Here is a 26,964-nt window from a genome sequence, read left to right as displayed (position 1 = left end):
CAGATACAAACTACTATATATAAAATAAACAACAAGGTCCTACTGTGTAGCACGGGGAACTATATTCAATATCCTGTACTGAACCATAATGGAAAAGAATATGAAAAAGAATACATACATACACATACATAGGTATAGATAATGTACAACTGAATCACTTTGCTGTACACCAGAAACACAACATTGTAAATCAACTATACTTCAATTAAAATAAAAAACAAAAAAACAATGACAGTTTGGAGGGCAGGAGCAAGTGGAGACAGATGATACAACTTAAAAGTAATAACAGTTTTTTAAAATATTTTTTAAGTTGTAAAAGTAATATGCATGTTGGGCTTCCCTGGTGGCGCAGTGGTTGAGAATCTGCCTGCTAATGCAGGGGACACGGGTTCGAGCCCTGGTCTGGGAAGATCCCACATGCCACGGAGCAGCTGGGCCCGTGAGCCACAATTGCTGAGCCTGCGCGTCTGGAGCCTGTGCCCCGCGACGGGAGGGGCCGCGATAGAGAAAGGCCCGCGCACCGCGATGAAGAGCGGTCCCCGCACCGCGATGAAGAGTGGCCCCCGCTTGCCGCAACTGGAGAAAGCCCTCGCACGAACCGAAGACCCAACACAGCCAAAAATAAATAAATAAATAAATAAAATCAAGTAAAACTTTAAAAAAAAAAAAAAAAAAAAAAAGTAATATGCATGTTAAGAGAAATGCAAACAGGGAAGAAAAGTAGAGCAGAAAGTGAAAGACCAGAGTGGGGGGACACAAAGAGGCTCACACAAGTTAGACCTGAATTCCATCTCGCGCAGCTGCCCCACGACCTGCATGTCAGTTCTCACACTAACCCTTCCTGGATACCACTGTTCACCCTTTTCAAAAATTTGCAATCTGTCAACTAAGAGAAGAGGAGAAACGGTGGATTTCACACCTCTGTGTCCTTTATAAAACAACAGTCCCTTGTCATTTCGGTTGTCAAAAGGTACCTGACAGCACCAATACGCTTAAGGGATCAACCATGAAAACTGGGCCTCTCAGGTGACTAGTAGGTACAATGGTAATTACGCTTGATCCCTTCTCAGCTTTACAAGATCATGCCCACAATTCTAGAAGTGCTGAGAAACACGTGACTGGCGTTCACAGGATAAATGCTCTAGGAAGGCATGCACGTTCAGAACACAACCAGGAGACTGTAAAGCGGGGTGGGAGGGAGCATCCTTGGGCATCACTTAGAAGAAAACCTCGATGATGTCAGGGACATCTTTTTTTCAGTTGGCTCAAGAAAACTAACAGACATCAGGGTTGGAATTTTTTTTTTTTCCACAATGTCAGACACAAAGGACTCTCCAAGTATTCAAAAAGGCATTTAAGTACGAATGAGGCTGAGGGCCTGCCTGCTGTAGACACTTCTCCTCTTGAGACAGGCCTCCTGCCCACAACCCTCCCATCTCACAGGCCTGGCCCCTCAAGCCCACCTAGGTGGGCTCCACTTCCCCCCGTTGGTTAGATCTCCACGAGGGCCCACCTAGGACGGCAAACTTTAGACACCCTCCACTCTAGCACTCCTAGTTTTCTGGGGGGCACCGCCCAGTCCTCCTGACAAGCAAAGGGACAAGGGCGGATGCCCAGTTAGGTCTTCAACAGCCTACCAGGGCCAGCACGCCCAGGCCTGGGCCCTCACCTTGCAGCACCCCTCACCCCAGCCGGAACCACAGGGCCCTGTATAGGAGCAATTCTCAGCCTTTTCCTCTGTGGCCAACAACAGGTGACGTTCATCTATATGCCACTTCCATGGGTCTACTGACGGGCAGACTGGTAAACCCTAGGTGGGTGCCTGCGGCTCTACCCCCTTTCCTCCCACTTAAATGACATTATAAGGATAACTTTGAGTGTGACCTGATTTTACACATTCATGTGCTTTAAACTCTTTTACTAGTACCACTTCTGGCAACAGCTCTCACAACCAAACAAGACTGGTACAGAACACACAGGAGAGGCTGGGACAGCAGGTTTCAAAAACTCACTTTATTCCAATGTGAAATGAAGACTGATGGTTTAAAAACAAGAAAAAGTTCTTGATCAGCTGTGGGGATGCCTCGCTTGCTAGCTCACACCCACTCCCTTTGAAACCAGGTGTTGGGACAGACCATACCCGGCAGCGGCTCCCCGCAGAGCCAGCAGGCGGAGGCCCCAGCAGCAGGACCACTCCCTCCAGCTCGCAAGGGTGGCCGTCTCCGCCCACCTGCCAGGGCTCTGACAGCAGGCCCAGAGAAGCGGCCTGGGCAGCCGGGCCTGTGGGCCCACCACCTTCTGCAGCCCCCTCCCTTCCACTCCCAGAGCTCCTCTCTGTAGGTGCCTGTGTGTCCTAGGACCAGGTAGGGAGCTAAGCTCCACAAACAAGGGACAGTCACTCCTGTATCTGTGACATCTCCCCCGGGATCCATGATTCGGTCCAGGTCCCCCAGCCCCCCCCACCCCACTGTGCGTTAGGCAGCTGAGGTTGTTCAACGGGGAGAAGGATACATTCAGACTGTACCCCAAGGTTAACCCCAGCTGGGGTGCAGGGAGTGGGAAGGCAGCACCTCCTGCTGGGGCCCAAGGGCCGACAAGCCGGGGCTGGGCACAGGGGTGTCTGGGGAGCCACCGCTGCCCAACCCTTTCCCCACCCCGAGCACAGCCGGGCCAGGCCAGGCCCACCCGTGGTTAGTAAAGCTGCTGCGGCCCTCATCCCGCCATAAAGTGCTCCCCAACCGTCCAGCCCTGCCACAGGGCTCTGGCTCCCCATCCCAGGACACAGGAAAGCTCCCCTTTTCGGCTTCAAACCTGGACTTTCAGCCAGGTCGGGCCCGGGGGTAGTGGCAGCAAAAGCAGCAGCCATAATGTCAAACATACAAATGACCTGAGAAATCTCACCTGCACGTCACCCACCCACTCAGAACCGGCTCGGGGCTATGTACAAGTCAGGAAGGGCGGATCAGGACACTCGCAGGCACAGACACACTCGCGCACACCTGCTTGAGGATGGGGGGCCCGAGGGGGCACCTGTCCGCCAGCAGGGAACTGATGCCCACGCGCTCCATTCACGTGTCTTCGATTAGGCCTCTGAGTCGTATACTCTTTGAACCAGTGCAAGAACATCTTTCAGAGGGTCAGGCAGGGCAGGCCACGGTCCCAGGAGGATGCTGGGGGCGGGGTGGGGTTGGAAGCGTGGAGGAAGAGGGACTTGCTGCCTCTCCTGATGTGCAGGGCACGCCCCCTTCTCCTGGAGTCTGGATCGCTGGGTAACGGGGCAGCTGGCTGACTGTCCGTCTGTGTCTCCCTTCCTACCCCTGCAAGCTCAGGGAAGGAGGGTCCTTGGCAGCTGCGGGCTGGGAGGCCGCATCCTCTGAGGCCCCTGCTGGCTCTGGCTCAGTAGCCATGGGCTCCTCTGCCTTATCCCTGTTCCCGCTGGCCTCCTGGAGCTGGTGCCGCCGCGCCACCTCGGCTTTCAGATTCTCCAAGTCTTTTTGGCTGAGTAGAAGGACGGGGCGAAGGGTGGGTATCAGAGTGGGCCTGGGCCCTCCGTCACCTCACTGGCTCTGCTTAAACTTAGAGCAAGATCAGGCTCTGTGCTCTCTGCAGTGAGACACACGTGTGGAACAAGTGCTTCCCTCCCGCAAACAGAAAGGCCCCCGAGCGCTGAAAAAGTAAGAACTACACACACTTGACAGCCTCCAGTTAAGGCCTGGCTCCCAGCAGTCTTCACGCCCACTTCAAACCCACTGCACCCCGGCCGCTCCTATAGCTGATTACACCCAAAAAAATAGGTGTAGGTGCAACACAGAGCAGATACGCTGTAAATGCCGTAACACTGCGCTGACCAAACCCATGCCCCACACAGGTGGGAGGGAGACGGCGCGAGGGGCTTTCGAAGACAGCACTGTTTGTGAGAGCCGCACAGGGACCCTCAGGGCCCGGCTCTAAGGCACGTCCCTACACTGACAGAACAGGAGTCCAGAGAAAGAACAACGCTGCTCTTTACATACTGACACAAAACGATCGCCAAGACAGATTAAGTGCAAGAGAAAAATACCTATGTGCATGGCTCGCTACAATTTTGCGCCTTGGGGAAAAAAAGGGGAGAAAAGGTTACAAATCTGTGTTTGCCCAATTATGCAGAGTATTTCTGGAAGGATTCACAAGGAACTCCTTGCCACTGGCTATACTTTTCAATTTTGAGCCATGTCAATGTATCATATATTTAAAAAACCAAGAAGAAAAATAAAGGCCCACTTCCAAGCGGGGGTGGGGCGCCTCACCTGAGAGGAATGAAGAGGATGCCGTTGATGACGTTCAGCTGTTCCAAGACGCTGGCCATGCTGGGGGCTGTGAACTGAGGGGCAGGGAGGCTGAGCTACTGGCTGGGCGCCGGGAGGCCAGGGAGCGGCCCACCCAGCCCCGCTCGGGGACCCACCTTGAGGGGCGGGATGTTGGCGCTGGAGCCGTTGCGGTAGATCTCGTTCATAGTGCGCTGCAGGGCCACGGCCTGCTGGGTCAGGCACTTGAGGTACTCGGAGCTCTCCTTGGTCTTCTCGTGGTCCTCGCCCAGCTGCAGGGGGCGGGAAAATATCAGGGCTACCCGCAGCCCCGCCCCTTCCGCCCCTCCCGCCCCTCCCCGCCCAGCCGCAGGGGGGCGGGAAAATATCAGGGCTGCCCGCAGCCCCGCCCCTTCCGCCCCTCCCCGCCCCTCCCCGCCCAGCCGCAGGGGGAGGGAAAATATCAGGGCTGCCCGCAGCCCCACCCCTTCCGCCCCTCCTCGCCCCTCCCCGCCCCGCTGTGGCCCACCTGCGTCTTGTAGATGGTGTAGCCTTCTTTCTCGTGCTGCAGGGCTGACCGGAACTCGGCTTTGCTCTCATAGACCCGGGCGACCAGGTGGTGGCTGCAGGGAGGCACGGCGCAGGGGGAGGCGAGGGAGGGACGTGAATGGGCCGGTGGGGACGGAAGGGCGGTGTGCAGGCTATCCCAGAACCCACTCTGGGAACTTTCCAAGGGGGAAGGCAAGTCCAGAACTCAGAGAAGAGATGCAAGTTGAGAGACATTTCCTCAGGAGTCAGATGGAGGACAGAGTGCTGGATCCCGTGCCCGCCCTCAATGCAAGCACTTCCCGGGACCCTGTGGCCCGGGGCCTCCCAGTCCCCTAACCCAGCACAGCCTCACCTGAGGGCCACCTTGAGGGACTTGGGCCCGTGGTACTTGGTGCTGACGGCCAGCGCATTCTCCAGGAAGCGCAGCGATAGGTCACACTCCATCACTCCGTGCAGCACCAGCCCGATGTTGTTCTGGGGGCAGTCGGGAGGGCCCCGGTCAGCTCCCGCTCCCCTGGGCTTGAGGCTAGTCCTGCTGCCCCTCCCCAGTACTCACGTCCAGCAGGGCCATCTCAGGGTGGTCCTCCCCGAACACGAGCAGTGTGAGGTAGCGGGCGCGGTACAGCAGGCTCAGGGCCGTGGACAGCTGGCTGCTGGCGAAGCAGTACAGGGCCAGGTGCATCTGCGGGGGCAGCGGGGGCAGCGGCGTCAGGCCGGGGCGGCCAGGGGTCCCACCCACCTTGCAGGCCGTGCCCCCGGTGGCTACTCACATATTCCTGGATGGTGTTGGGGTGCTCGATGCCCATCACGCGCTCGCTCATCAGCACAGCCTTCTGTTGGTTGCTGAGGGCCTAGGGAGGTGGGGGGCTGTCACCCCCGGGTGGTACCGCCCCACACCCAGTCTGCCTGGCCCACAAGCCTCCACAGCAGCTCGGCCTCTTCACCTCTGGCTGCAATTTCTATTTTTACTTTGCACAAAGGCAGCGGAAGAGTGGTCAAAATCCAGCTGCTGTGACCATGGAAGTCGACACCCCGCTCTGAGGCTGCTTCACATTTTAAAACACTTGTCTTAATCTATGCCAACACATGCATACAAATCTAAAATTGTGCTAAAAATAAAGTATTCGTAATAAAAAAAGGCAGACACAGGCGAAAGAAAACAGAAGTCCTATGGCTGGAGTGGGGAGTGGGGCACCTACAGTGCACCTGGCCTAGGAAACAGCCTCTCAAGCCCCGGGGCCAACAAGGCAGGTGAATGCCACCAGGCCCCAGGATGGTACAGGCAACAGCACAGACCCCAAGCAGCTTCCCTGGTGCTTACAGGGCTCTAGGTACTGAGTCAGAATTTACCCTTCCCTCACCCCTGTGAAGGGAGGCCCTGCCATCACTCCCACTTTGTCCACGGGCACGGCAGCTCTCCCCAGGATACAGCTCTTAAGTGGGGGAGCTGGGGGGGGGGGCAGGGGAGGCGGGCAGCCGTACAGGCAGAACAAGCACCTCCCCGGGTCTCCACCTGCTCCTCCTGGGGGCGCCCGGAGGTAAGCAGCATCCCGGGCCCCTGGGGCGACAGGGTGGCTCCAGTTCCACCTGCCTGGACTCCTGCTTCCTACTGCCGCAGTGGTGAGAACGCAGCCCCAGTTCCCCCATTGCCCCCTCCACCCCCATGGTGCCAGACCAGGCCCCGGGCCCCTGCTGAAGGCCCAGAGGGTGCGTGTGGCCTACCTCGGCGTAGTCGCCCATGATGTAGTGGAGGCGGGCGAGGAGGCGCAGGCAGGCGCAGATCTCCACGTGCATGGCTCCGTACACGTTGTTAAACAGGTTCAGGGCCTCGTTGATGAGCTCGCAGCCCTCCTTCAGGAAGCCTGCAGGGCACCCCGAGGGTGGAAGGTCAGAGCCGGCCGGGGGGAAGTGGGGGCCCCACCCCCCACGGCTGCACCTGGCACGCACCCTGCTGTACTTTGGCCTGCCCGCTCTGGAAGAAGTGAAAGGCGTCTGAAGCCTTCGGGTTGACGTGTTTGACCACGGGGAAGATGTTGAGCACGTCTTCCTCCGTGAACGCGGGCTTGTGGCGGCTGTCGAAGCTGTACTCCTTCAGCAGGATCTGGGGACCCAGCCCAACACCCACAGGCGGCCTCAGCCCAGGCTCAAACGGCCGGCACCGCCCCACCCAGTTCCCCCCGTGGCCCCGGGAGCCCTGCAGGACGCTCTGAGCCGGCCCACCTGAATTCCGGTTTTCAGGGAGATCTCCCGCAGCAGCGTGATCTTCTGCAGCCCGTAGGTCTCCACGGCCTGGTCCACGGTCTCACTGGGGAGGAGCGGCGGGTGGGCCCAGGCAGCCCAACACCCCTCTGCCCCCTTCTCCACAGCTGCCTCTCCACCCGAGCCCCCTCCCAGCTCCCCTCCCCACTTCCCCAAGCAAGCAGTCCTCCACAGCTCCCTGCTTTCCCCTCCCCGTTCCACTGCCAGCGACCACGGAGGACCCGGACGCTGCCCGGGAGCCCAGCGCCCCTGCACCTGCTCACGTACCACTCGAGGCTGAAGTCAAAGTAGTTCTTGGCCTCCTGGCAGATGTTCTTCCAAAGCTCCTGGGGGGTCATGACAGCCCAGGCTGTGTTATCCGCTGCCCCTGGCGGCCGGTTTCTCCTCCTCCTGTTCCTCTTCTTGGAGACGAGCTCGTCGGCGGGCAGGTGGGCCACGGGGTTGGGGTAGGAGCTCAGGAAGCAGTTCAGGAAGTGGCTGATGGCAGCCGAGAGCCCCGAGAGCTCGACCCCCTGCAAGGGAGGTTGGACCAGTGTCACCACCCGGGCTTCCCCGACATGCCCATGACCCGGGCCGGGGAGGGAGTGCAGTACCTGTAAGTACGTCTTGAAGATGTGCTTGGCAGAGCGGGTGATGAGCTCTCCGATGCCGATCTTCTGCAAGGGTGCAGAGAGGGGAGTGTCGGTCAGGCCCCAGGCCTCCATCCCAGCCCTGCCATCTCACAGCCGCCCTGGGCACCACTCACGTAGATGTGGTCCAGCTGGTCCCGGGCCGGGCTCCGGAGTACCAGGTCCAGCACCTTGCCCAGGTAGCGCATGTTGATGCCGCGCTGACGCATCACCTCGGCCAGCGTGGCCCCGTCCATGGGCAGCACCGCGTGGTCTGCGAAGTCCTTCACCTGCGGGCTGCAGCAGGTCAGGCCCCCGAAGCCCAGGGCCTCTGCCTCCTCCCGCCCTGGGTCTTCCCAAGGGAGCTCACGCTATCCTGAGGCCCTGAGGGAAGGAGGGGACTGAGACCCCAGCTCCCATTCGGGAACAGGGAAGGAGACAAAGCAGCGGCAAGGATGTGAGATCTTGTCCCCAGCATTCTGCACAGGCCACCATCACCCCTGTGACTGCTGGGCCCACACGGCAGGGAAGCAGGGATATGGGAGCTGCACAGGCTCTCCTGTGACTGCAGAGGAAGAAGCAGGGCCACAGCTTCACCCTGCAGCTGTGCTGCACCTCGCAGGGGCCTGGGGCAGCCAGCACAGCAGGCTCAGCTCAAAGATCGGGGGACACAGCAATCCCACCACTGGGCATATACCCTGAGAAAACCATAATTCAAAAAAAGTCATGTACCACAATGTTCACTGCAGCTCTATTTACAATTGCCAGGACATGGAAGCAACCTAAGTGTCCATCGACCGATGAATGGATAAAGAAGATGTGGCACATATATACAATGGAATATTACTCAGCCATAAAAAGAAACAAAATTGAGTTATTTGTAATGAGGTGAATGGACCTAGAGTCTGTCATACAGAGTGAAGTAAGTCAGAAAGAGAAAAACAAATACCGTATGCTAACACATATATATGGAATCTAAAAAAAAAAAAAAGGTTCTGAAGAACCTAGGGGCAGGACAGGAATAAAGACGCAGATGTAGAGAATGGCCCTGGGGACACGGGGAGGGGGAAGGGTAAGCTGGGACGAAGTGAGAGAGTGGCATGGACATATATACACTACCAAATGTAAAATACATAGCTAGTGGGAAGCAGCCACATAGCACAGGGAGATCAGCTCGGTGCTTTGTGACCACCTAGAGGGGTGGGATAGGGAGGGTGGGAGGCAGGAGATATGGGGATATATGTATACATATAGCTGACTCACTTTGTTATAAAGCAAAAATTAACACACCATTGTAAAGCAATTATACTCCAATAAAGATGTTAAAAAAAAAAAAAAAAGATCGGGGGACAGCACGGCACCTAAGCTCAGGGTTGCCTTAGTGGGAAGCAAGCACCATGTACATACACAGGGCCTATGTACAAAGCTTGTGGGGGTGAAGATGCCCCCAGCCCCTCTATCAGCCATCCCATCACACGGGGGCTCAGAGGACCAGACCCCAGCTGCCAGCCTACAAGGGAGGGCACGCAGAGCAGAACCTGATGCCTCCCTTGGCCCCTGTGTGTCAGCAGCCCCATTCTGGGGAGGAGAACTCCACCCTGCCTGCCTTGCAGGTCAGCAGGCCTAAGTCACTCCCGCAAAGGTTCCACAAGCTTCCAGAGTCGGAGATGGATGAGGCCCCAGGGCCTGTAACAGCACCCTCTGGGCAGTCCCTCGTCCCACCCCTGCCCTCACCAAGCCGGGGATCTGGCAGGAGAGCAGGAAGGCAGCGGCATCTTTTAGCAGCTGCTTCTGGTTCCGAACTTCCTCCTGGCAAGACTCCGGGAAGCGAACCCCTGGGGGAGGGAGAGCAGAGGCGTGAGCCAGGCAGAAGAGAGGCGGGTGGCCAGACAGACGGCAGACCTCCGGTGGGCGAGCAGGCCCACCAGCACTGGGGCCCTAGAGGACCATTCACCTGGCGAGAAGATGTCGGGGTTGAAGCGGACGTCGAAGGCCGTGCTGCTGATGGAGCCCACAGCCTTGCATGCGTTGCGGATCACCTCCCGGCTGCGAGGGTCTGCTGTGGAGACACGGCCCATTAGGAGGTAGCCCCACTCCCGCTCCGGTGGGGCAGCAGCCGAGCCTCCCCTGGCCCGGGCTCCCCTGGCAGCCCCGGCAGCCCCACCTGTCCCGTCGTCCGAGGCGATGGTCTCTGCCAGTTCCTTCACCTTGGCCAGGCCACTAGCACTGCTGCCCTCCTCCTCACTTCCCACCTCGGGTGCTGGAGGGTCTTTAGGCTTGGACTCCGAGGATGGGGGGTCGCCGTTTTCCAGTGACGGGGGGATCTCCATCTTGCTGGCCTTCTGCTGCATCAGCTGTAGGGCTGCCAACTTCATGAAGAGGAGGTACCTAGAGCACAGAGGATGGGGCAGAGCAGGGAATGGAGGAGGGGTATGTAGAAGCGTGACTGCTCTGGTAGCTTCCTGCTGGCTTCAGGGGACCTGAGCCAGGCCCCAGCTCCTGCCCTGCTGGGGTTGACGGATGTTGGGGCTGGCCACCCTGCCGGCCTGGGGACACATCCCATCCAGTGTGCAAGCGTCCACACACGTGTGCGTGTGCCAGCCCAGCAATACTACCAGGTGGCGGCAGCAGGTCACAGCAAAAATGGGGATCTTCCCAGACAGGAAGAGGACAGCTGGTGTGGGGGGGCTCACACGCAGGCCAGGGCTCTCGAGAGCGCCAGGAACACCCCTGGCATTCTGACAGGGAGATTATTCTGGGGCATTTGACGGGCTGACCCCTAAGCACAAAACGCCAGCAGCAGGGACCCCAACCCCGCCCCTCCTCCAGGGCCCTGGCACTGGGATGTTCAAAAACACCCAAGCAGGGCTTCCCTGGTGACGCAGTGGTTGAGAATCTGCCTGCTAATGCAGGGGACACGGGTTCGAGCCCTGGTCTGGGAAGATCCCACATGCCGCGGAGCAACTGGGCCCGTGAGCCACAACTACTGAGCCTGCGCTTCTGCAGCCTGTGCTCCGCAACAAAAGAGGCCACGATAGTGAGAGGCCCGCGCACCGCGATGAAGAGTAGCCCACGCTTGCCGCAACTAGAGAAAGCCCTCGCACAGAAACGAAGACCCAACACGGTCAAAAATAAATAAATAAATAAAATTTAAAAACAAACAAACAAAAAAAACACCCAAGCAGATTTTCATGTGCTCCTTGAGGGAACAGCCCCGCTTCAGTCAGTTGAAAGCCACTGGTCTAGCCACTTGCTAGTTTCTGATCCACATAAAGCTCTTGGACGTCCGTGTTGGGGAGCCTGACGCCACGGTGGGTGGCGCTGGGGATGGGGCTGGGATGACCAGGGCCAGAGCTAGCTCCTCTTCACTTTCCAAAGCCTCCCCCGTCAAGGATCAGGCCCCAGGACCACCCACCAGAGGATGCAGGCGCTTGCCCTGGCTCCCCACCTGTGCTCCACGAAGGCGTCCACCAGCTCCTGGCGCAGGCAGCAGAGCTTGTGGCGGTGGGCGCGGGGGAAACCGGCGCGGGTGCACTCCTCGGGCAGCACCTCACCGGGCACGGGCAGGAAGTTGAGGTCGGGGGGGAAGGTGCGCAGCAGGTCAAGGATGTAGTGGCGACCGTCGTTGCCAATGATGCCCTTGCACTCCACGGAGGAGCAGAGCTCCACCTCTTCATCCCGGTCGTTGAGCACCCGGTGCCTCAGGATCTTGAGGGGCCGGCTTGTGCGTTCCAGCAGCTCCAGGTAACGTGGGTGCGACACCACCGTCTTGCCAAAGTCAATGGAGCCGTAGACGACGCTCTGCTCCTGGTCCCGCTCCAGGATGCCGGGGATGATGGACTGGGCCGTGACACGGTAGCCGCGGTAATCCACCACCACCGTGCCCAGCGTGTACAGCCCCTCCACATCCACGGCATTGTATGTGCGCACGCCATTCAGGTCGTTGGTGGGCGCCACGTAGGCCGCCACGTCCCCACCGAAGTCCTTGTAGTGGTCGCGGACATCAAAGCCCAAGCTGAAGAAGATGTTGTTCCAGATGAACATCTGCATCTTGGTATCCTCGCTGGGGTTGATGGCCATCACGTTGCCATCGATGACTGCCATGGCGCCCCGCGTGGCTGCCGCCGTGAAGTCGCTGTGTACCTGGGGGCCCGAGGTTGGAGGGTGAGAGAGCCGCGGGGTTCATCCCGCCTGGCCAAGCTCGCCCAGGGCTGGTGGAGGTAAGCAGGACAAAGTTTCCTCACATTTGGAAAAGGGCAAGAAACCCCAGTTTTGGGCTTCCCTGGTGGCACAGTGGTTAAGAATTTGTCTGCCAATGCAGGGGACACGGGTTCGAGCCCTGGTCTGGGAAGATCCCACATGCTGCGGAGCAACTAAGCCCGCGAGCCACAACTACTGAGCCTGCACTCTAGAGCCCGCGAGCCACAACTACTGAGCCCGTGCGCCACAACTACTGAAGCCCGCATGTCTAGAGCCCATGCTCTGCAACAAGAGAAGCCACCGCAATGAGAAGCCTGTGCACCGCAACGAAGAGTAGCCCCCGCTCACCACAACCAGAGAAAAGCCCGTGCACAGCAACGAAGACCCAACGCAGCCACAAATAAAATAAATAAAATAAAATTAATAAATTTATTTTTAAAAAAAGAAACCCCAGTTTTGAAAAAATATAACACTTATACTGAGAGAGAGAGCAGAGCTTAGTGATTAAAAGGGAGAGTGAGGATTGGGGTGGGTCTGGGAATCACCAAATACGTGCCAGGTGATCTTGGCTGGATCACCTCTCAGACCTGTTTTCTCATCTATAAAACTGTGACATAAAAGTACCGGCCTTTACAAGGTGTCTGGAAGATTACAGGAGGTAATGCCTACACAGCACCTGGCACAGCCCCTGGCAAAGTGAGCACCCTGGACTTTAGATCTTATTTTTACCATTATCATCTCTAGTAAGATTATGGGAGATTTCAAATAAACTTCTTTCAAAAGCACTGCTTTTGGGCTTCCCTGGTGGCGCAGTGGTTGAGAATCTGCCTGCTAATGCAGGGGACACGGGTTCGAGCCCTGGTCTGGGAAGATCCCACATGCCGCGGAGCAACTGGGCCCGTGAGCCACAACTGCTGAGCCTGCGCGTCTGAAGCCTGTGTCCCGCAACGGGAGGGGCCGCGATAGTGAGAGGCCCGCGCACCGCGATGAAGAGTGGCCCCTGCTTGCCGCAACTAGAGAAAGCCCTCGCACGAAACGAAGACCCAACACAGCTAAATAAATAAATAAATAAATAAATAAATAAATAAAGTAGCTATTAAAAAAAAAATTAGAGGGCAGTATAGTATTAAAAAAAAAAAAAAAGCACTGCTTTTTCCTCATCTGTCTCAGGAAAAACACTAAGGATATCACAGTAGGGCACGTGTGTCCAGCTGAGGGCTCCACGTGGGTGTGCTGGGAGGGAAGCTGTCATGGACCTTGCCACTCAGCCCGTCCTGGAGGCGTGTCCCCACCGGTTCCGGCCCACAGACGCTAAATCTCAGAGAGGCCGGAAGAAGGAGTTGGGGTCGTCTACCAGGAGGCGGAAGGCTGGCAGGACACCCTGGAAGGTCCCTGAAGGCCCACCCCGGCTTCCCTCTTGTTCACAGAAAACAAGCAGGTAGGTGGCAGGCGGGCCTGCGGCCACTGGTCAGGCCTGCGGGGCTACGGGCACCTTGAATATGGCTCTTTCTCGCAGCAGCCGCTCAGGCAGGTTCTTCCGAGGCAGCTCCCGCGTTGTCTGCAGCTCCTCATTCCAGTCCCGAGTCTACAGCAGGACAGGGAGGGAGACACCAGCTCAACCTGAGCCCCCAGCACCTGCTCGGGGCAGTCCCGTCCCCTGCCTCCCCGCAGACAGCCCCCCAAGCACCCAGAACCCAGCCTGGCGCCCACCAGGGGAAGGGAGGGAAGAGCCAAGGGTGGGCTGCCAGGCTGCAGGCACCTGTCCTGGAATATGCTCCTCGTAGCCCAGCCGGGAGGTGTAGGCGTCCTCCGCGCGCACGCAGTCCATGGCGTGCTCCGCCTGGGGCGCTGTCCAGCTGTACACCTGGAATGGGGTGGCGATCCTCTCGAACGGGTGGCGCTGGACCCTGTGGCGGGCAGAGGGGAGATGGGGCAGCCCGCTGAGCCCAGAGCCCTGCCCTGGGCCCCTTGTCCAAGGTCCCACTGGCTCTGCCATCTCCCCACCAAGGCTTTGTCCCTGGAGAGTCGGACGGAAGCAAACGGCCGCCTGACCTAGAGCTGCTAGGCTGACTGCTGCCTAGAAGGAAGCTCTGGGGTGCTGGGGGCACAGCTTAGGGCAGAAGTGCTAGAGTTCAGGCTGTATGGTTCACCCACCCCGTGGGACGTGAGATGAGGGACAGATGGGCCCAGGTGCTACCTTTTCTTCTGCAGGGCGGCAAAGTTTTTTTTGAAGGTTGGGCTGATCTGGTTGAGCAGCTCCACCAGGGAATGGCTGAGGAAGCGGGGGCTGGCAGGCTTAGGGTTGAAGTGGTATGCTGTGGACCTGCAGGGAGAGGGTGGTCACTGTGCAGGGCGTCCCAAGCAGCTGCCCATGGACTCCGAACGGGCTCGCACAGGGACTTACTGGTTCAGGTAAAATCCCCGAGTGGATGCCGTGATGCTGACTTGTCGGTCCTCGGCTGTGATCACAAACAGGTACATGAGGTCCCCGTGCATCTTGCGATTCCCAGGGGGTGGGTTCCAGCCGCTCATGGTGAGCACTTTCAGGCACTGCAGGGGCTGCAGGAATGGCCAAGCTTGAGTGGGCCAGGCTTCCCGGTGTGGCGATCCCCTGCCCCAAAAGAGACCTGCTCCCACCTTCCAATCACGGTTCTGGGGCTGCAGAGGACACAATGGCCGCTCCCGGCTCCCTGGAAGGATGTACTCAGGCGGTGTACAGTCGATGGGGTCCATCTCCAAGCCCTTCTTCCGCTTCCCGCTGTCTGAGGGACCCGAGGCTGGTGGTCAGCCCAGGACCACCCAGGGGCCAACTCCCTCCCCAGCTCAAGTGGCCCTGGTCTGGGTGCCTCCAGCCCCTCTTCCCTCCAGGTGGGAAGGCCGGGCCCTTGGCCCCTTCACCAGCCCCTGGCCAACTTGCTCCCGGCCCCTCTGCCCAACCGTCAGCCCCAATGCCTCCCGCACCTCCCAGGTCGCCATCAGTAAAGACACTGAGGAAGGACAAGGAGTTGCAGTCAACCCCGTTGAAGGCATCGGATGGGTCCAGGCTCTTGAGCAGGTCTCGAACGTGGCGCACGTGGATGCGGGCCTCTCGCACCGTGTATGGCTCTGTCGGGAGGGGGATGGGCAGGGCGTTACCAGGGCAACAATCCACCCAGCAGAGAAAAGTTGGCCATGGCACTACCAGGGGTGGTCTTGATTTTCAATTTTAGGCTTTCACTTACAAATTCCCTTATGAACACATAAGCTGGAATTCTGCTTTCAACACATACACCTGCCTGCTGGTGGGCAGGGATCCTTGTTTGCAACGAACCTTATGCGAAAGGGCACAAGAAATGCCTCTGGAAGTGCACACAGAAGCCCCCTGCTCTCTGCCCACGAGTGTCTCGGGTGGGCAGCCCGGCACAGCTGCTAGGTCCCCATGGGCTCAGTCCAGTTCTCCCAGGGCAGCCCTGGCCGGCGGTGACCTGAGGACTTACAGGACCTCAAACTGCAACACTGCTCCCCAACTCATGTTTCATGAAATTTCAATGAGGGCTCTTCTGGGGAAGGACAGAGGTTTCGTCATTAGGTTAAGTCTGGGCGCAGCTGGGTTACATTTTTCCCACATTTGCTCCTTGGCTGACATGCCTAGAACCGCGGTGCCACCTTTCCCCAGGTAACCTAAGTTCACGGGATGTTTTATTTATTTATTTTTTTGCAAACAAACCAGACTCACCATGCCAGCTGACTGCTCCACACTGGGCCTGACTTCCCTGCTCAAGAGCCGTGAAACCTTAGTTTCCTTAAGAGACTGAACTTTTATCTCTATAAAATTTGAACGGGCTGATTTCAAGCACCTGCCTGGTACTGTTTGTTTTTTTTTTAAATCACGACTCTGATATTCAACCCATGAAGTTGGAGGGTGTGCCTGTGATGGCCTGAGAAGCAGACCTGTGCTCCTGTCCTGTCTTCTCCTGCCTCCACAGGTTCAATACCGCCCTGAGCCTCCACACGCTCATCTGTGACACAGTGATACCCAGATACCAGAGGGAGGGGTGGGGTGGGGGTGAGTGCCGCCTGGCCCCACCTCCTCATGCCCCCCCTTGGCAGGCCGCACAACTTCCGGACAAACCTTCCACCACGCGTAGCACCGAGCCCTCCTGCAGCCCCTCCACACTGCGCAGCTCTGAGAAGTGGTCCAGCATGTTGCCGTCCAGGTGCAGTGAGAAGCAGGTGCGGTGACATGTGTCTTCACGGTCCATGAGCACCTGGTGGATCTCCTGTACCATCTCCTGGGGGGACACCTGCCAGGGAGAAGGCCCCGACCAACCTGGTGAAAACATACCGCTTCCCCAGCCCAAAGTACCTGGGTCCCTAAAGTCAATGCTCCAAATACTGTTTCCCCCTTTTTGGCTTTTATTTTAAATTCCAGGCCCTGCCCATACATACCATGCCCACTTGCACCTGTGTGTGTGTGTGTGTGTGTGTGCAGGGTATATGCACATGTGCAGGACAGAGCCTTGCCCTGTTACCCGCAGGCTTAAACTATTCCTGCAGACCAAGAGCAGGCCCTGAGTAGAGCAGCAGGAGGTGTAAAAACAAGGAAAAGAAAATAGCAATCTTGCCTCCTCCCTTGCCCAGTGCCAAGGTCCCCAGGGCAAATGGCTTCCCCCTTCAGGAAGGTGTGCTCTGGGGCTGAAGCCTGCGGCTCCAGAAGACACAAGAAGGCCTCACCTGGTTCCCCAGTGAGTAACAGTTTACAAGACCTCTGGGTTGGCTCTGCTCTTGAAGACCACCCACTACCACTCTCCTCTCAGACAGATGGTAAAACTCCAGCCAGAGAATTGACCTACCTAAGGGTGGGGAGCCCTGGGACCCCAACACTACCCAGCCACTACCATATCGATCCCCAAACAGGGCTGGCAGTCCCAGCTGGGATCTGTCTCCTTGCAATGAGGCAACGGCCTGAACCTGGACTCCCATGTCCACCACGTTAGCTGAGTGACCTTGGAAGGCACAGGACCCTCGGTTTCCTGCCTCAACATGGGGCCAGACCGGGCAAAGGCAAAGCTTGGCTTTGCATCCTCATCCTCCCCAACAGGCTCAGGCCCTGGCCCCCAGTACCCCTCTATCGTCTCACCTGGAGGGAGAAGGGCTCGATCCCAGGAGCCAGGATCTTCACAGAAAAGCCCGTGTCCTGAATGACAATGACTTCCTGTCCAGTGGTCTCCTCCCCCGGCTCAGCCTCATCCAGCCCATTTTCCCGGGGCGGTTCGGCAGCCCCCTCTTCCTTTTTCAGGCTCTCCGGGCAGTCCCCATTCAACAGCATGACTGATGGCAGCTCTGCAGGGGACAAGAAAGGAGCTGAGTCAGATGGGCCTCGCTGGTGAGGTCTGCCTCACCCACCAGGGTGGACACAGCCCTACAGAATGGCATCTGCCTGTCCTCCCAAGACTCGGCCCTGCACCAGACTCCGGTCCCACCGCACCCCAGGGCACACCTGCAGGCTACTACCTGCTCACTCGCCTCCACACCCCGGGCCCTCGCTTCCTATCTGCTCCTCAGGCCCCCAGTCTGGCGGCCGTGTGAATAGGCCACCCAGACCACTCTCCCCAGAGTCACCAATGCCACCCTAAGGGCCAAACCTGAGGGTCTGCTCTGGCCTTACGCAACTAGCTGCTTGGCTCCCCTTCCCGCCACCGCTCACTTCCTCCTCTTCCCTGATGGACACTAATGCTCTTATTCTTCCCTCTCCAGCTTGACCTTCTCCTGGCAGTCCAGCTGTGGGTGTCCTGGGCCCCAGCCTCTCCTCATTCCCATCTCACCCTTGCCCGTGACTGCAAATGCCCTCCCGTCTCCCAGCTCCCGTGACCAATCCAGGCCTCGCTCCAGTTTTTCAACATGTGGCCATCCCTTAGGCCTCACCAGACTCATCTTGTCAGCATGGAATTTATCTTCCTTCACAAACCAGCCCCTGCTCTGCGAATGCCCGCCCCCCGTCCCTATCTAGTCACCCAACCTAATCTCCAAACTGGTCACAGGACTGCTGCAGGCCATTTCCCCTATTTCAAGAATACCACTTGCTGTACACCTAAAATTAACATAACATTGTAAATCAACTGTACTTCAATTAAAAAAAAATTAGAACATGCACTACAGTCCTAATTATGTGTGTATATGTACATTTATATCTATTCCAGTAGAAAGACTAAAAGACTCAGAATTCAGTGGCTTTCCTTAAATAACAGGATTAAGAGTGATATAATCCTTTCCTTATAAAGTCTGTACTTTCCAGGTGTTTACAATAAGCTTGTATTATTGTATGACACAATTGTTAAACTAGTGTTTATTTTAGGGTATGATTTAGAAAAAAATGTATCAGGAGCTTTTTGAGAAAACTAGGGCATTGAAGCTGTAGGGAGCAAATTCTTTTATCAACTTTTGTGAACTGTTCACGTTTTATATCCAAAGTCTACAAGTAATTTTCATTTTCATGGTGTGACCATATCCTTAGCTGAGTAGCTAAATGTGATCCAAAGACAACACTTATGCTTCTACAAATGAAATTCTGGTAAATATAGATAACTCCTTTTTTAAATAAAGTGCTTTTTAAGTTGTTATTAAAGGTGACCATAGTAAAAAAGATAAAATGTTTCAATTAATGGTAAATCTGCATAATTAATGGTTAATAGGAATAAGTGAAAATCCATAGAATCAAATAAATATAGCCTTTTTTCCTCTTCCAAAAAAAAAAAAAAAAAAAGGTACCCCTTAGAACCTTCTAGTACTCTCCACTGCTCTACTGCTCACAGGAACCGAACATCTTAGGCCGAAAGTCCATCTCAGCTCCTGCCAGTTCTCCCCAACGAGGTGCAGCTACACCAAACTACTCAGAAGCCTGAGAACAAGCCACACACTTTCCCTCCTACCTGTGCTTTTGTTTATGCTGCCCCCCATATACCATTCCATCGGGCAGACTCCTACTCATCCATCAAGGCCTAGGTGAAATAAACTCTCTTCTCTGAAGCCTGACCAATGACCCCTGGCAGCAGTGTCGTGCTGCACTCGGGGGGCTGTTCACACCAGTAGCTCTATCTTCCTCCTCCTGTCTTGCCCGCACTCAACAGAAAGGCACTAAATTAATTACTGTAAAAGCCCCGCACTTGTGACCAGCAACCGACTCACACGTTGTGGGGAGAAGGAGCAGGTGACAAAACCTTCCATTTCTCCCCAGGCACTAAGGGAAACAGAGGAGAGCCCTTCCCGCCCTGCCCCCGGTGGGGGAGAAGAGGGTGTCCTCGCAGAAACCCTCCAGCAAAACACAGGCCCGCCTGGAGCCCAACTGGCCCACGGGGCCTTCCGGCCCAGGGTCTGCCTGGCAGCCAGACTGGCCCCTTGCTTATCTGGGAGCTCCAGACAGGTCAGCTCACCCAGCTCTGCTCTGGACCCCAACCCCTCTAGACTCCATCTCCTCTTCCCTACCTAGCTTGAGGAGTGGGGATGGGGTGCACCTCCCCAGAGCCATGTGGGCTCTACCCAGACCTACTAGAAACATGGAGCAGGGGCCTCGGAAAATGTATAGAAGTCCAGATAAGCCTGACACGTAAGGGCACACGGTGGGGGGGGGGGGGTACCGGGAACGGGACGCGGAGAGAAGCCACTCCCTCTTCCCGCGTCCCCTCAACTTAGTGATAAACAGAACCGCCAGGAGCTCAGATACAGTCCCCTCCTCCTTCCCCCAAATAAGGACGTCTGAGGCCCAGAAGTTCAGTGCCTTGCCCAAGGTCAAGAGTCAAGAGCTGACCCTGGATTCCACCCTGGAGCGCCCCCCTACCACATGGCTGCGCTGCCCTCAGTCCTGGCCCACGGCGGGCCTTCAGTAACTGTCGCCACCCCCGTCCCCAGCACACTGCTCCAAACCTGAAGGTAAACTCCCAACAACCGCAAGGACACACAAGGACCTCTCCTTCAAGTGAGCCCACAGCCCGAGGCGGGGCGACCCCAAGCCCCTGGAAACTGAGCGGCCGGCCCCAAAGCGAGAAGCTGGCTGACTCTGCGACACAGCAGACAGGGAAAGGAGGGACAGGAGGGACAGCAGGGACAGGAGGGACAGGAGGGACAGGAGGGACAGGAGGGACAGCAGGGCGGGAGAAGGGTGGTGGTTGGTCAGTTTTCAAAATGCAGCAAGAGGGATGACAGCTATGAGGCGGCCCTCCCCCAGCCGAGGCCTTGAGAAAGGCTCTGCGGGCTGACCAGCCCTCAGGATGAGGGGGCCCCTGCCCAATACAGAACAGCAGCTTTGAGGTCTCTGAGACCCCAAAAGTGGGAAACCAGAGACCTGGACCCAGACAGGTGGCCTGTGCTCCCTGAGTCTGGGCCAGGAGGACAGAGAGGAGGGCAAGGGTGGCCACAGCTCCCACTCCCCGTCCCTGGCTCAGGGAGCCCGCCCAGAAGGCACCTCTGCTCCAGGTTCCCGCCCCAGGGGGCACCCAATCTCCTATCAGATTTCCAAGGAATGTGGCTGGTTCCCAGGGGCCTCCACTCCCCTGAGGACAGCCCGCCCTGCCCCTCCTCTTTCCTGCCAAGCACCCTGAAGGTCTCCCTACAGCGGGATCAAGGCCCAGTGACCTCCCCGCCAGAGGCCAGCCACTTGGCTCCCCGTCCCCACAGCCCACCTGGTGTGCTCGGCGGCTGCCCTCTCCCGCGTCCTGGAGTCACAGGACCTGCATGGCAGCGAGGCAGCCAGCTCTCCAGCTCAGGCCCGGCACTGCCTGTGTGCCTCCTTCCGGCCTCTGCCTCTACCCTTGCCGCCATGCAGCTGGCCGGCCCAGGGCTGGAGATCCGGCTGGCTTCGGGTTTCAGTGGGGCCAGGCCTGCCGGGGCGGCCCTGGGAAGGGCACACTCCCCCTGCCTCGCATCCTGCTCAAGGTCGGCCAGAAGGACGGCCGTGGGCCAGGAGGCCCTGGTGGCTCCAGGACCCCAGGTGGAGCTGCCATCAGTGCTCAGGCCCACCCCCCTGTCTCCCCCCAAAAGGGGGTCACTGCTGGTGAAGCAGTCAGCGGGGCAGGAGAACCCAGCGTCTGGGGTACCTGGGCCCCTCAGGATCGAGGGCCCTGGGGACTGGCTGGCAGGGGTAGAGCCCAGCAAGGGGGTCCTCTCCTCGGCCTCAACCCCAGTGGGGGTGGGCAGGACCGCTTCAGCCGGCTGCCGGCAACAGTTGGCACAGACTCGGGCCCAGGCCATGAGGTGGCCGCCCCCCTGTCCACCGGCTGCACGGAGCACCCTGCCCACCTCCTGCGGCAAGTGGCTGGCTGGGGCCTCTGGTTCGTGCTGCCCCCTGCAGGTGACCTGGCAGTTCTCCCCTTCCTGAGAGTCACTAGCTCTGGTGGGAACCCTAACCCCAGACGCCCAGAGGACAACTGCACCCGTGCCCCAGGCCTCCAGCTCCACCAAGAAGCTGGCAGGCTCCGACTTCCCTCCCTAGCAGCCCATGCCCTGCCAGGAGAAAACCAAGTCTCTCCCCTGGGGAAAACAGAGCTGGCAGCAAGAGACCAAAGGCCGAGCGGCTGTGGACAAGGAACATGCCCAGCCTTGCCAAGGCGCCTTCCCGGGGCCTCTGACTTGTTGCCAGGGCCCAGGCGGGACTGCTCCGGCATCCATACTAACCAGGGTGGGGGCGGGTAGCCAGGCTCCCTTCAGGCCCCCTCCCCGCCCATCTAGTCCCTTCCGGGCAGCCCTGAAGGGCTGGCACCCAGCAGGCCCTCGGCTCCCCGCACCCTCCACCAAGGGTTCTGGCTTGCGCACACTCAGCGGATGGCACAAAGGGCCAGGCCCCAGCAGAGCCCCTCTTCTTCCGCCGCCCTCCCCAGACACACCCCAGCCCTGTGGAGAAGCGGTGGGGGTGTGGGGGGGCAGAGCAGCCTGGCAGTGACCCCTGCGTAGCTGCTACAACCACCTCCACCCTGGTCACCACAGAGCCCACGTTCACTCTAAGCCCAGCCCGTAGCAGGTCCCTCCATCAGCTCGACCGGCCCATCTCACTTGAGGAAACTGAGGCTCCAGAAGCTTAGTAACCAAGCTGCCCAAGCTCGCAGAGGCAACAGGCAGCCAAGCCAGGTCAGAAAAAAACCAGGTTTGTCAGACACCGAAGCCCAGGCCTGAGCGCCAGCCCCCAGGCTGCAGCGCCCACCAGGTAAACAGTACCCCCTTCCTCTACACCCCTGCTTCCTTACCCCAGGGGGCACCCCTGAGGATCTGGGCTTTAGGGAAGGAGAAAGGTGATCCTCTGCAGAATGGGAAGGGGTTGCCCAAACAGCATGGCATACACCTCCCGCCCCCAAGTCTTCACTGGCCAGACCAGAATGAAGAGATAAAGCACAGCCCTGGCCTGGCCTGGGAGAACGCGGACCCAATGGGCAGCTGAAAGGAGTTAGAAAAGAAACGTAAGCCATCCCAGGTGGCCCCTGTGTGCGTTTCCCAGCCTGGCATGGCCTCACTCAGTAGACTGTGCCAGGGCCAGGCCCCGCCCTAGCCAAAACCTCGGCAGGGTGAGTCTCCTGCAGCAAGTTAGGCCTCAGAAGGCATATCACCCTATCCCAGGAATCTGGGGCTTCAAGGGAAAGGGGTGGGGACAGGCAGCCTAAGGAAGATCCCAAGGAGGTAGGCATCTGTTGGCCTCCTTCCCATCTCCACCCAGGCCAGAAGCAGGTCTGCAGGGTCTGGGGAGAGTCCAGTGTTCCCGGAGCTGCTCTGCTCAGACCTACCCAAAAGAAGAGCTCTAGGGTCCTGTCCAGGAGCTCCCCTAAGCCCCCAAGCTCCTCTCCTGTCTGCCAGCCCCCTTCCCCTCTGCTCTGGGCCTCAACTCCAAGGAGCCCTCCCCTAGGCAGAAGGAACTCGACACACCACCGTGAACTTGAAAAACCTGCTGTTCTCTTAACCGCTAAAAGTAGCTTTATTCCCTACAAGGCAACTGACCCTTGGTCCCCCCACAAAAGGCCTTGATCACCTCCTCAAGGGGACTAGAGACTCTTCCAGAGCTGGGTTCTGAGGTCAGAAGCCTGGGTGAGGGCCTGTTGGGGGTCTCCATTAAGGCCTCCTCCTTTGAATAGATTCAGACTGGCTATAATTCAAGTCCTAGCTCTATACAAGCTTCCCAGAGGCTTAGGGAGCCAACGTTCCACCTGCTAGTATGCTTCCAGGTTCCCCAAAATGAACAGCTGTACCCTCCCCTGACCCAGGTTGACCCAGACAGACCCTCTCAGAGAAATTCTCCAACACTCTCCCCTCTCCTCAGTCCCTACGTTCTCAGCATATGACCCCAGCCAACACGCCTCTCCCAGCTTCCTGCGGGACAGGCCAGGGCAGCCTTGGCAACCTGGCTGTGAGCTGGAAATCCAAATGCTGAATTGCTGTGTGACCTTGGGCAAGTCGCTTCATCTCTTCAGGTCTCTTTGCTGAAGGGGAAATCAGCCTCCTCTTATCTAGCCTGCTCCACTGATTCAGAGCCTCATCAGGGTGAAGGCTGGCAGGTTGGAGTCATCAGCATTTGTCATTCTGCCCAAACCTTGGCCTTCTCTAGGCAATCAGCAAAGCTGCCACAGTACCTATCCCCCACCATCAGCTAACCTGGCTATGATCAGTTACAGGGTCAGAGAGCCCACCTAACCCTGTTTCCGTCCTGACTCACCCAAGCTGGGAAGGGACATGAGGATGACAAGTCCCTTTTGAGGAGAGTTATGCGGAGTGGGAGGCATGGGTAGTTCTGCACTCCCACTGTCACCCAGGGCAGAGAGGGACACAGCCCAGCCCTGGGGCTCTGAGAAAGATTTGGAGATGACAACCCAAGGGCTGGGAAGGGGCTTCCAACCTCAAGGCTGTAGTCAAAGATGCGATGGAAGGAACGGAGCAAACAGAGGAGGCCCAGGGGAGAGGCAGGCCCCACCTGAGAAAAACTGCAGCCACTCCCAAAGCCAATGCCACACAGCCCCACGGGGGAGAGCTGGGAGCTTGACTCCATGCTGATGACCTTTGCCTTAAAAACAGCAACTCTGGGCTGACCCACTTTTCGCAATAAGGCGGGTTAATGATCAAGTTCTGGCACAAACACCACCTCCTGCCAAGGAGTTTGGCTTTGCCCCCATACACAGGCAGACCCCCAGGTCTGCCAGCCAGGCCGACATCTAACAGGACGGAGATCAGACCCTGCAGACCTGGGGTTAAAGCCTTGCCTCTGGGAACGAACTACAGAAACCCCCTCACGAAACACATACCCCAACTTGCGCTCTTCCCACAGACCAAGCCTGAGAAGTCCCAAGCTGAGTCTAACTCGCAAGGCTGCAGCCCTATGCACAGGGAATGCTTGGGATTCTGACGCGAAGGGGGTGCTTGACGGAACAAGTGTCAAGTGACCCCAGTCCGGAGAGTTCCCCATGCCCGGGGGCGTAGGGGGTGGGGCCGCCGCGTCCGTCCGTCTGCTGAGCCGGCACACCCCGAAACTGCATGCGCGTGCACGTCTCCCCGCGATCTGGCACGCGTGTGTTAGCCACCGCTGCCCGCCCCGGTACCCCACGTGTGAAGCCCGGGCCGCAGGCGGGGGCGACAGTGAAGGTGACCTTCAGGACGGGGGCACCCGGTGGAGGGCTCGGCGAGATGCAACCCAGCCAGGCGCGGAGGGAAGGCGGCGGTCCCCGCGCAACCCCGAACCCCCGCGCCCACTCGGCCCGATTCAGCCTCCCGCCCTGCTGCCCCCTGACCCCGGCCCCGCTCACCCGCCGCGCCCGGCCGCCCCTTGCCACCGGCCTGCGAGCTGGGCTCCCGGGCGCTGTCCGCCGGGGCGGCCGCCGGCAACTCGTCCGTTTTGATGACCATGGCGGCGGGAGCGGGCGTCCGCCTTGGCTGTCCGCGCCGCCCGCCGCGCCACTAACCCAAGTGCCCTGCGCGCCTCTGCAGCTGCGGGAAGGACGGAGTCACCGGCCCACGTGGTGCGCGCTAAGGCCTTTGACCCCACCGCCGCTCCCTTGCCCCGCCCTCGCGCCCGGCCCGGCCCACGAAGGCCCGCGAGGGACAAAATACGCCACGCCTCGTTCGCTGTGTACCAACGCGGTGACTTTCTCGAACGCCTTAAAGGGAACGTACCCTGGCTCTGGCGAGAGAACGGCTTCGGGCCCCCTCGAGGGGCGGGGCTACGGAGAGAAGTCCTTGCGGTTCGCTGCCCGTCGGGCGGGCACCTTGACCTTGGGTGGAGACTTGTCTGGACTACTGTTGCTTACAGTCCCCTCCCCCAATGGCTTCCTATTGCAGACCTGCCAAATGACCACACGGTGTCTAATCTGCGGTGTTAATATGACCCTCAGCGCCCTGCTCACCGAGTTTGCCGTCCCCGAAATGGTGGAGCGGGGGTGCGTCTGGCTTCTTGAGGAGGGGGTGGAGGGTAGCCTAGGGCATGGTCATAAGAGGCAGGGGTGGCGGGTGGCTAATAGGGATGAAGTGCCAGAGATGGGCCCACAAAACTTTGTCCTGAGCCACAACGGGCTCCCCTCTGCCAGCGGCCTCGACATTCGCCACCAGATGAGTCCTCACATCCGCGCTGGCACATTATCCCCATTTTTGAGTGGAGGAAGCTAAGATCAAGGTCACACAGAGAGCAAGACTTTAGCTAGACCAGGCTAAATCCACAGCCTGGACACTACAGTAGTTCATGTTTTCAGATGTTTGGGGCCTGGTGGGGACTGAGAAGTGAAGTCAGAGAATGCTGCCCAGCTGACATTTTACCAGGTCTTTCCAGTGAGCTGAAGTTCTCCAAGCCGAGAGGGTGAGACAGTCTTCCTTGCACAGGCCCAGGAAGCCATTGGGAAGCACTTAAGGCATATTCCAGGAACTAATAGAAATTGGGAAGCTGAAGCTGCAGAGGTTGGCTGGGGTGGGCCTAGTGCCTCATAAAAATTGCAGAGGAAAATGGACTTTGTTCTGGATTACCGGTGATGGGAAGGGGAGCCAGTGAAAGGCTTTAAGCATTTAAGCAGGAGGAAGGGAGGTGAGAAATGCTTTGGTTGCTGTGTGGAGGATAAGGGGACTGAGCTAGACCAGGGGGAGATGAGTTTGGACTATTGCACAAGAAGGCTGGAAATAAAAACAAGACCTGACTACAGCCCACCACATGGAAGGTGGGCAGTCAGGTGGTGCATGAACCTAACACGGAGTTGGATTGGAAATCTGCATCCTGCAACCTCTACCTTGTCTCTTCTCGTAACCTTGAGCAAGTCACTTGACTATCACACCTCTGAATCTCAGGAGCTTCCTCTGTCAAATAAAAACATCCATCTGTCTGGCCTCTTACCTAACTGTTGGGAGGAGATAGTGGTCATCAAAGCACTTTAGATAGTGTAAAATACTTCACTCTGTCTTTCAAGCAAAGCTTGCAGGAGCTCAGTACTGCAGGAAGATCAGAGATGAACCAGACCCAGTCCCTGCCAGGAGAAGTTTCAATCTGGTGGGTGAAGAGAGATGCACACAGCAATCTCATGTCTAAGGCTGCAGAATAAAAGCCTTTAAAGAAGGCTGTTCTGAGTGTGCAGGGGAGGCAGTCAGGAAGGGCTTCTGGGAAGACGCTGCTTTGAAGCTTTGAAGGATAAGAAGGATTTTAATGAGCAAGACAAAGGAATCATATGGGAAGACAGAAAGAGGGACCCTGGGAATTTATTCACTCATTTATTTTTTTAAGACCTTTTAATTTTATTTAGAACTTTGAATACATTCACATGGTTCAAATTTCAAAAAGCATAAAAGGGTATATAGTGAAATCTCTCACCTGCCCCCAGCCATCTGGTTTTCCTTCCCAGACCACCAGGATTACCAGTTCTTTAATATTCTTCTAGAGATATTCTTTGCATATAAGAGTGTGTATGTGTGTGTGTGTGTGTGTGTGTATATTTCCCTTTAGTTACACAAATGGTAACATACTGTACCTGCTATTCTTTACCCTGATTTTTTTACTTACTATATTCTGGAGATATCAGTACACAAAGAGCGTTCTCATTCCATTTTATGGCTGTATAATATCTCAGTGTGCAGATGTACCATAATTCTTT

The 26,964-nt window shown here is 57.6% G+C and overlaps 1 protein-coding gene across 5 annotated transcripts; it reads right to left on the bottom strand.

Annotated features, from left to right (window-relative positions):
* Positions 1–1,993: 1,993 nt before the first annotated feature.
* LOC103017725 (clustered mitochondria protein homolog) lies at positions 1,994–24,861 on the bottom strand. 5 transcript variants are annotated; one of them, XM_057536415.1, is made up of 26 exons: positions 24,646–24,861; positions 17,019–17,221; positions 16,011–16,182; positions 14,861–15,004; positions 14,537–14,661; positions 14,304–14,458; positions 14,097–14,222; positions 13,659–13,806; positions 13,392–13,484; positions 11,148–11,842; positions 9,864–10,087; positions 9,654–9,758; positions 9,434–9,534; positions 7,837–7,989; positions 7,685–7,747; positions 7,359–7,603; positions 7,053–7,137; positions 6,780–6,933; positions 6,555–6,694; positions 5,603–5,683; positions 5,389–5,514; positions 5,185–5,306; positions 4,813–4,906; positions 4,442–4,576; positions 4,287–4,360; positions 1,994–3,498 (listed from the first exon to the last, which is right to left on the bottom strand). In XM_057536415.1, exons 1-26 carry the CDS (start codon positions 24,743–24,745, stop codon positions 3,312–3,314), a joined length of 4,050 nt encoding a protein of 1,349 aa, XP_057392398.1. In that variant the 5' UTR covers positions 24,746–24,861; the 3' UTR covers positions 1,994–3,311. The 5 variants fall into 5 exon arrangements, with proteins under 5 accessions (XP_057392398.1, XP_057392399.1, XP_057392396.1 ...); XM_057536416.1 differs by having other exon boundaries at positions 9,654–9,755; XM_057536413.1 differs by lacking the exon at positions 24,646–24,861 and adding an exon at positions 20,554–20,689.
* Between the last annotated feature and the right edge of the window lie 2,103 nt (positions 24,862–26,964).

The sequence above is a fragment of the Balaenoptera acutorostrata genome, chromosome 20 (genome assembly GCF_949987535.1).
Source record: "Balaenoptera acutorostrata chromosome 20, mBalAcu1.1, whole genome shotgun sequence".
Classification (NCBI taxonomy): Eukaryota; Metazoa; Chordata; class Mammalia; order Artiodactyla; family Balaenopteridae; genus Balaenoptera; species Balaenoptera acutorostrata.
This window is presented reverse-complemented; position numbering and strand designations above follow the sequence as displayed.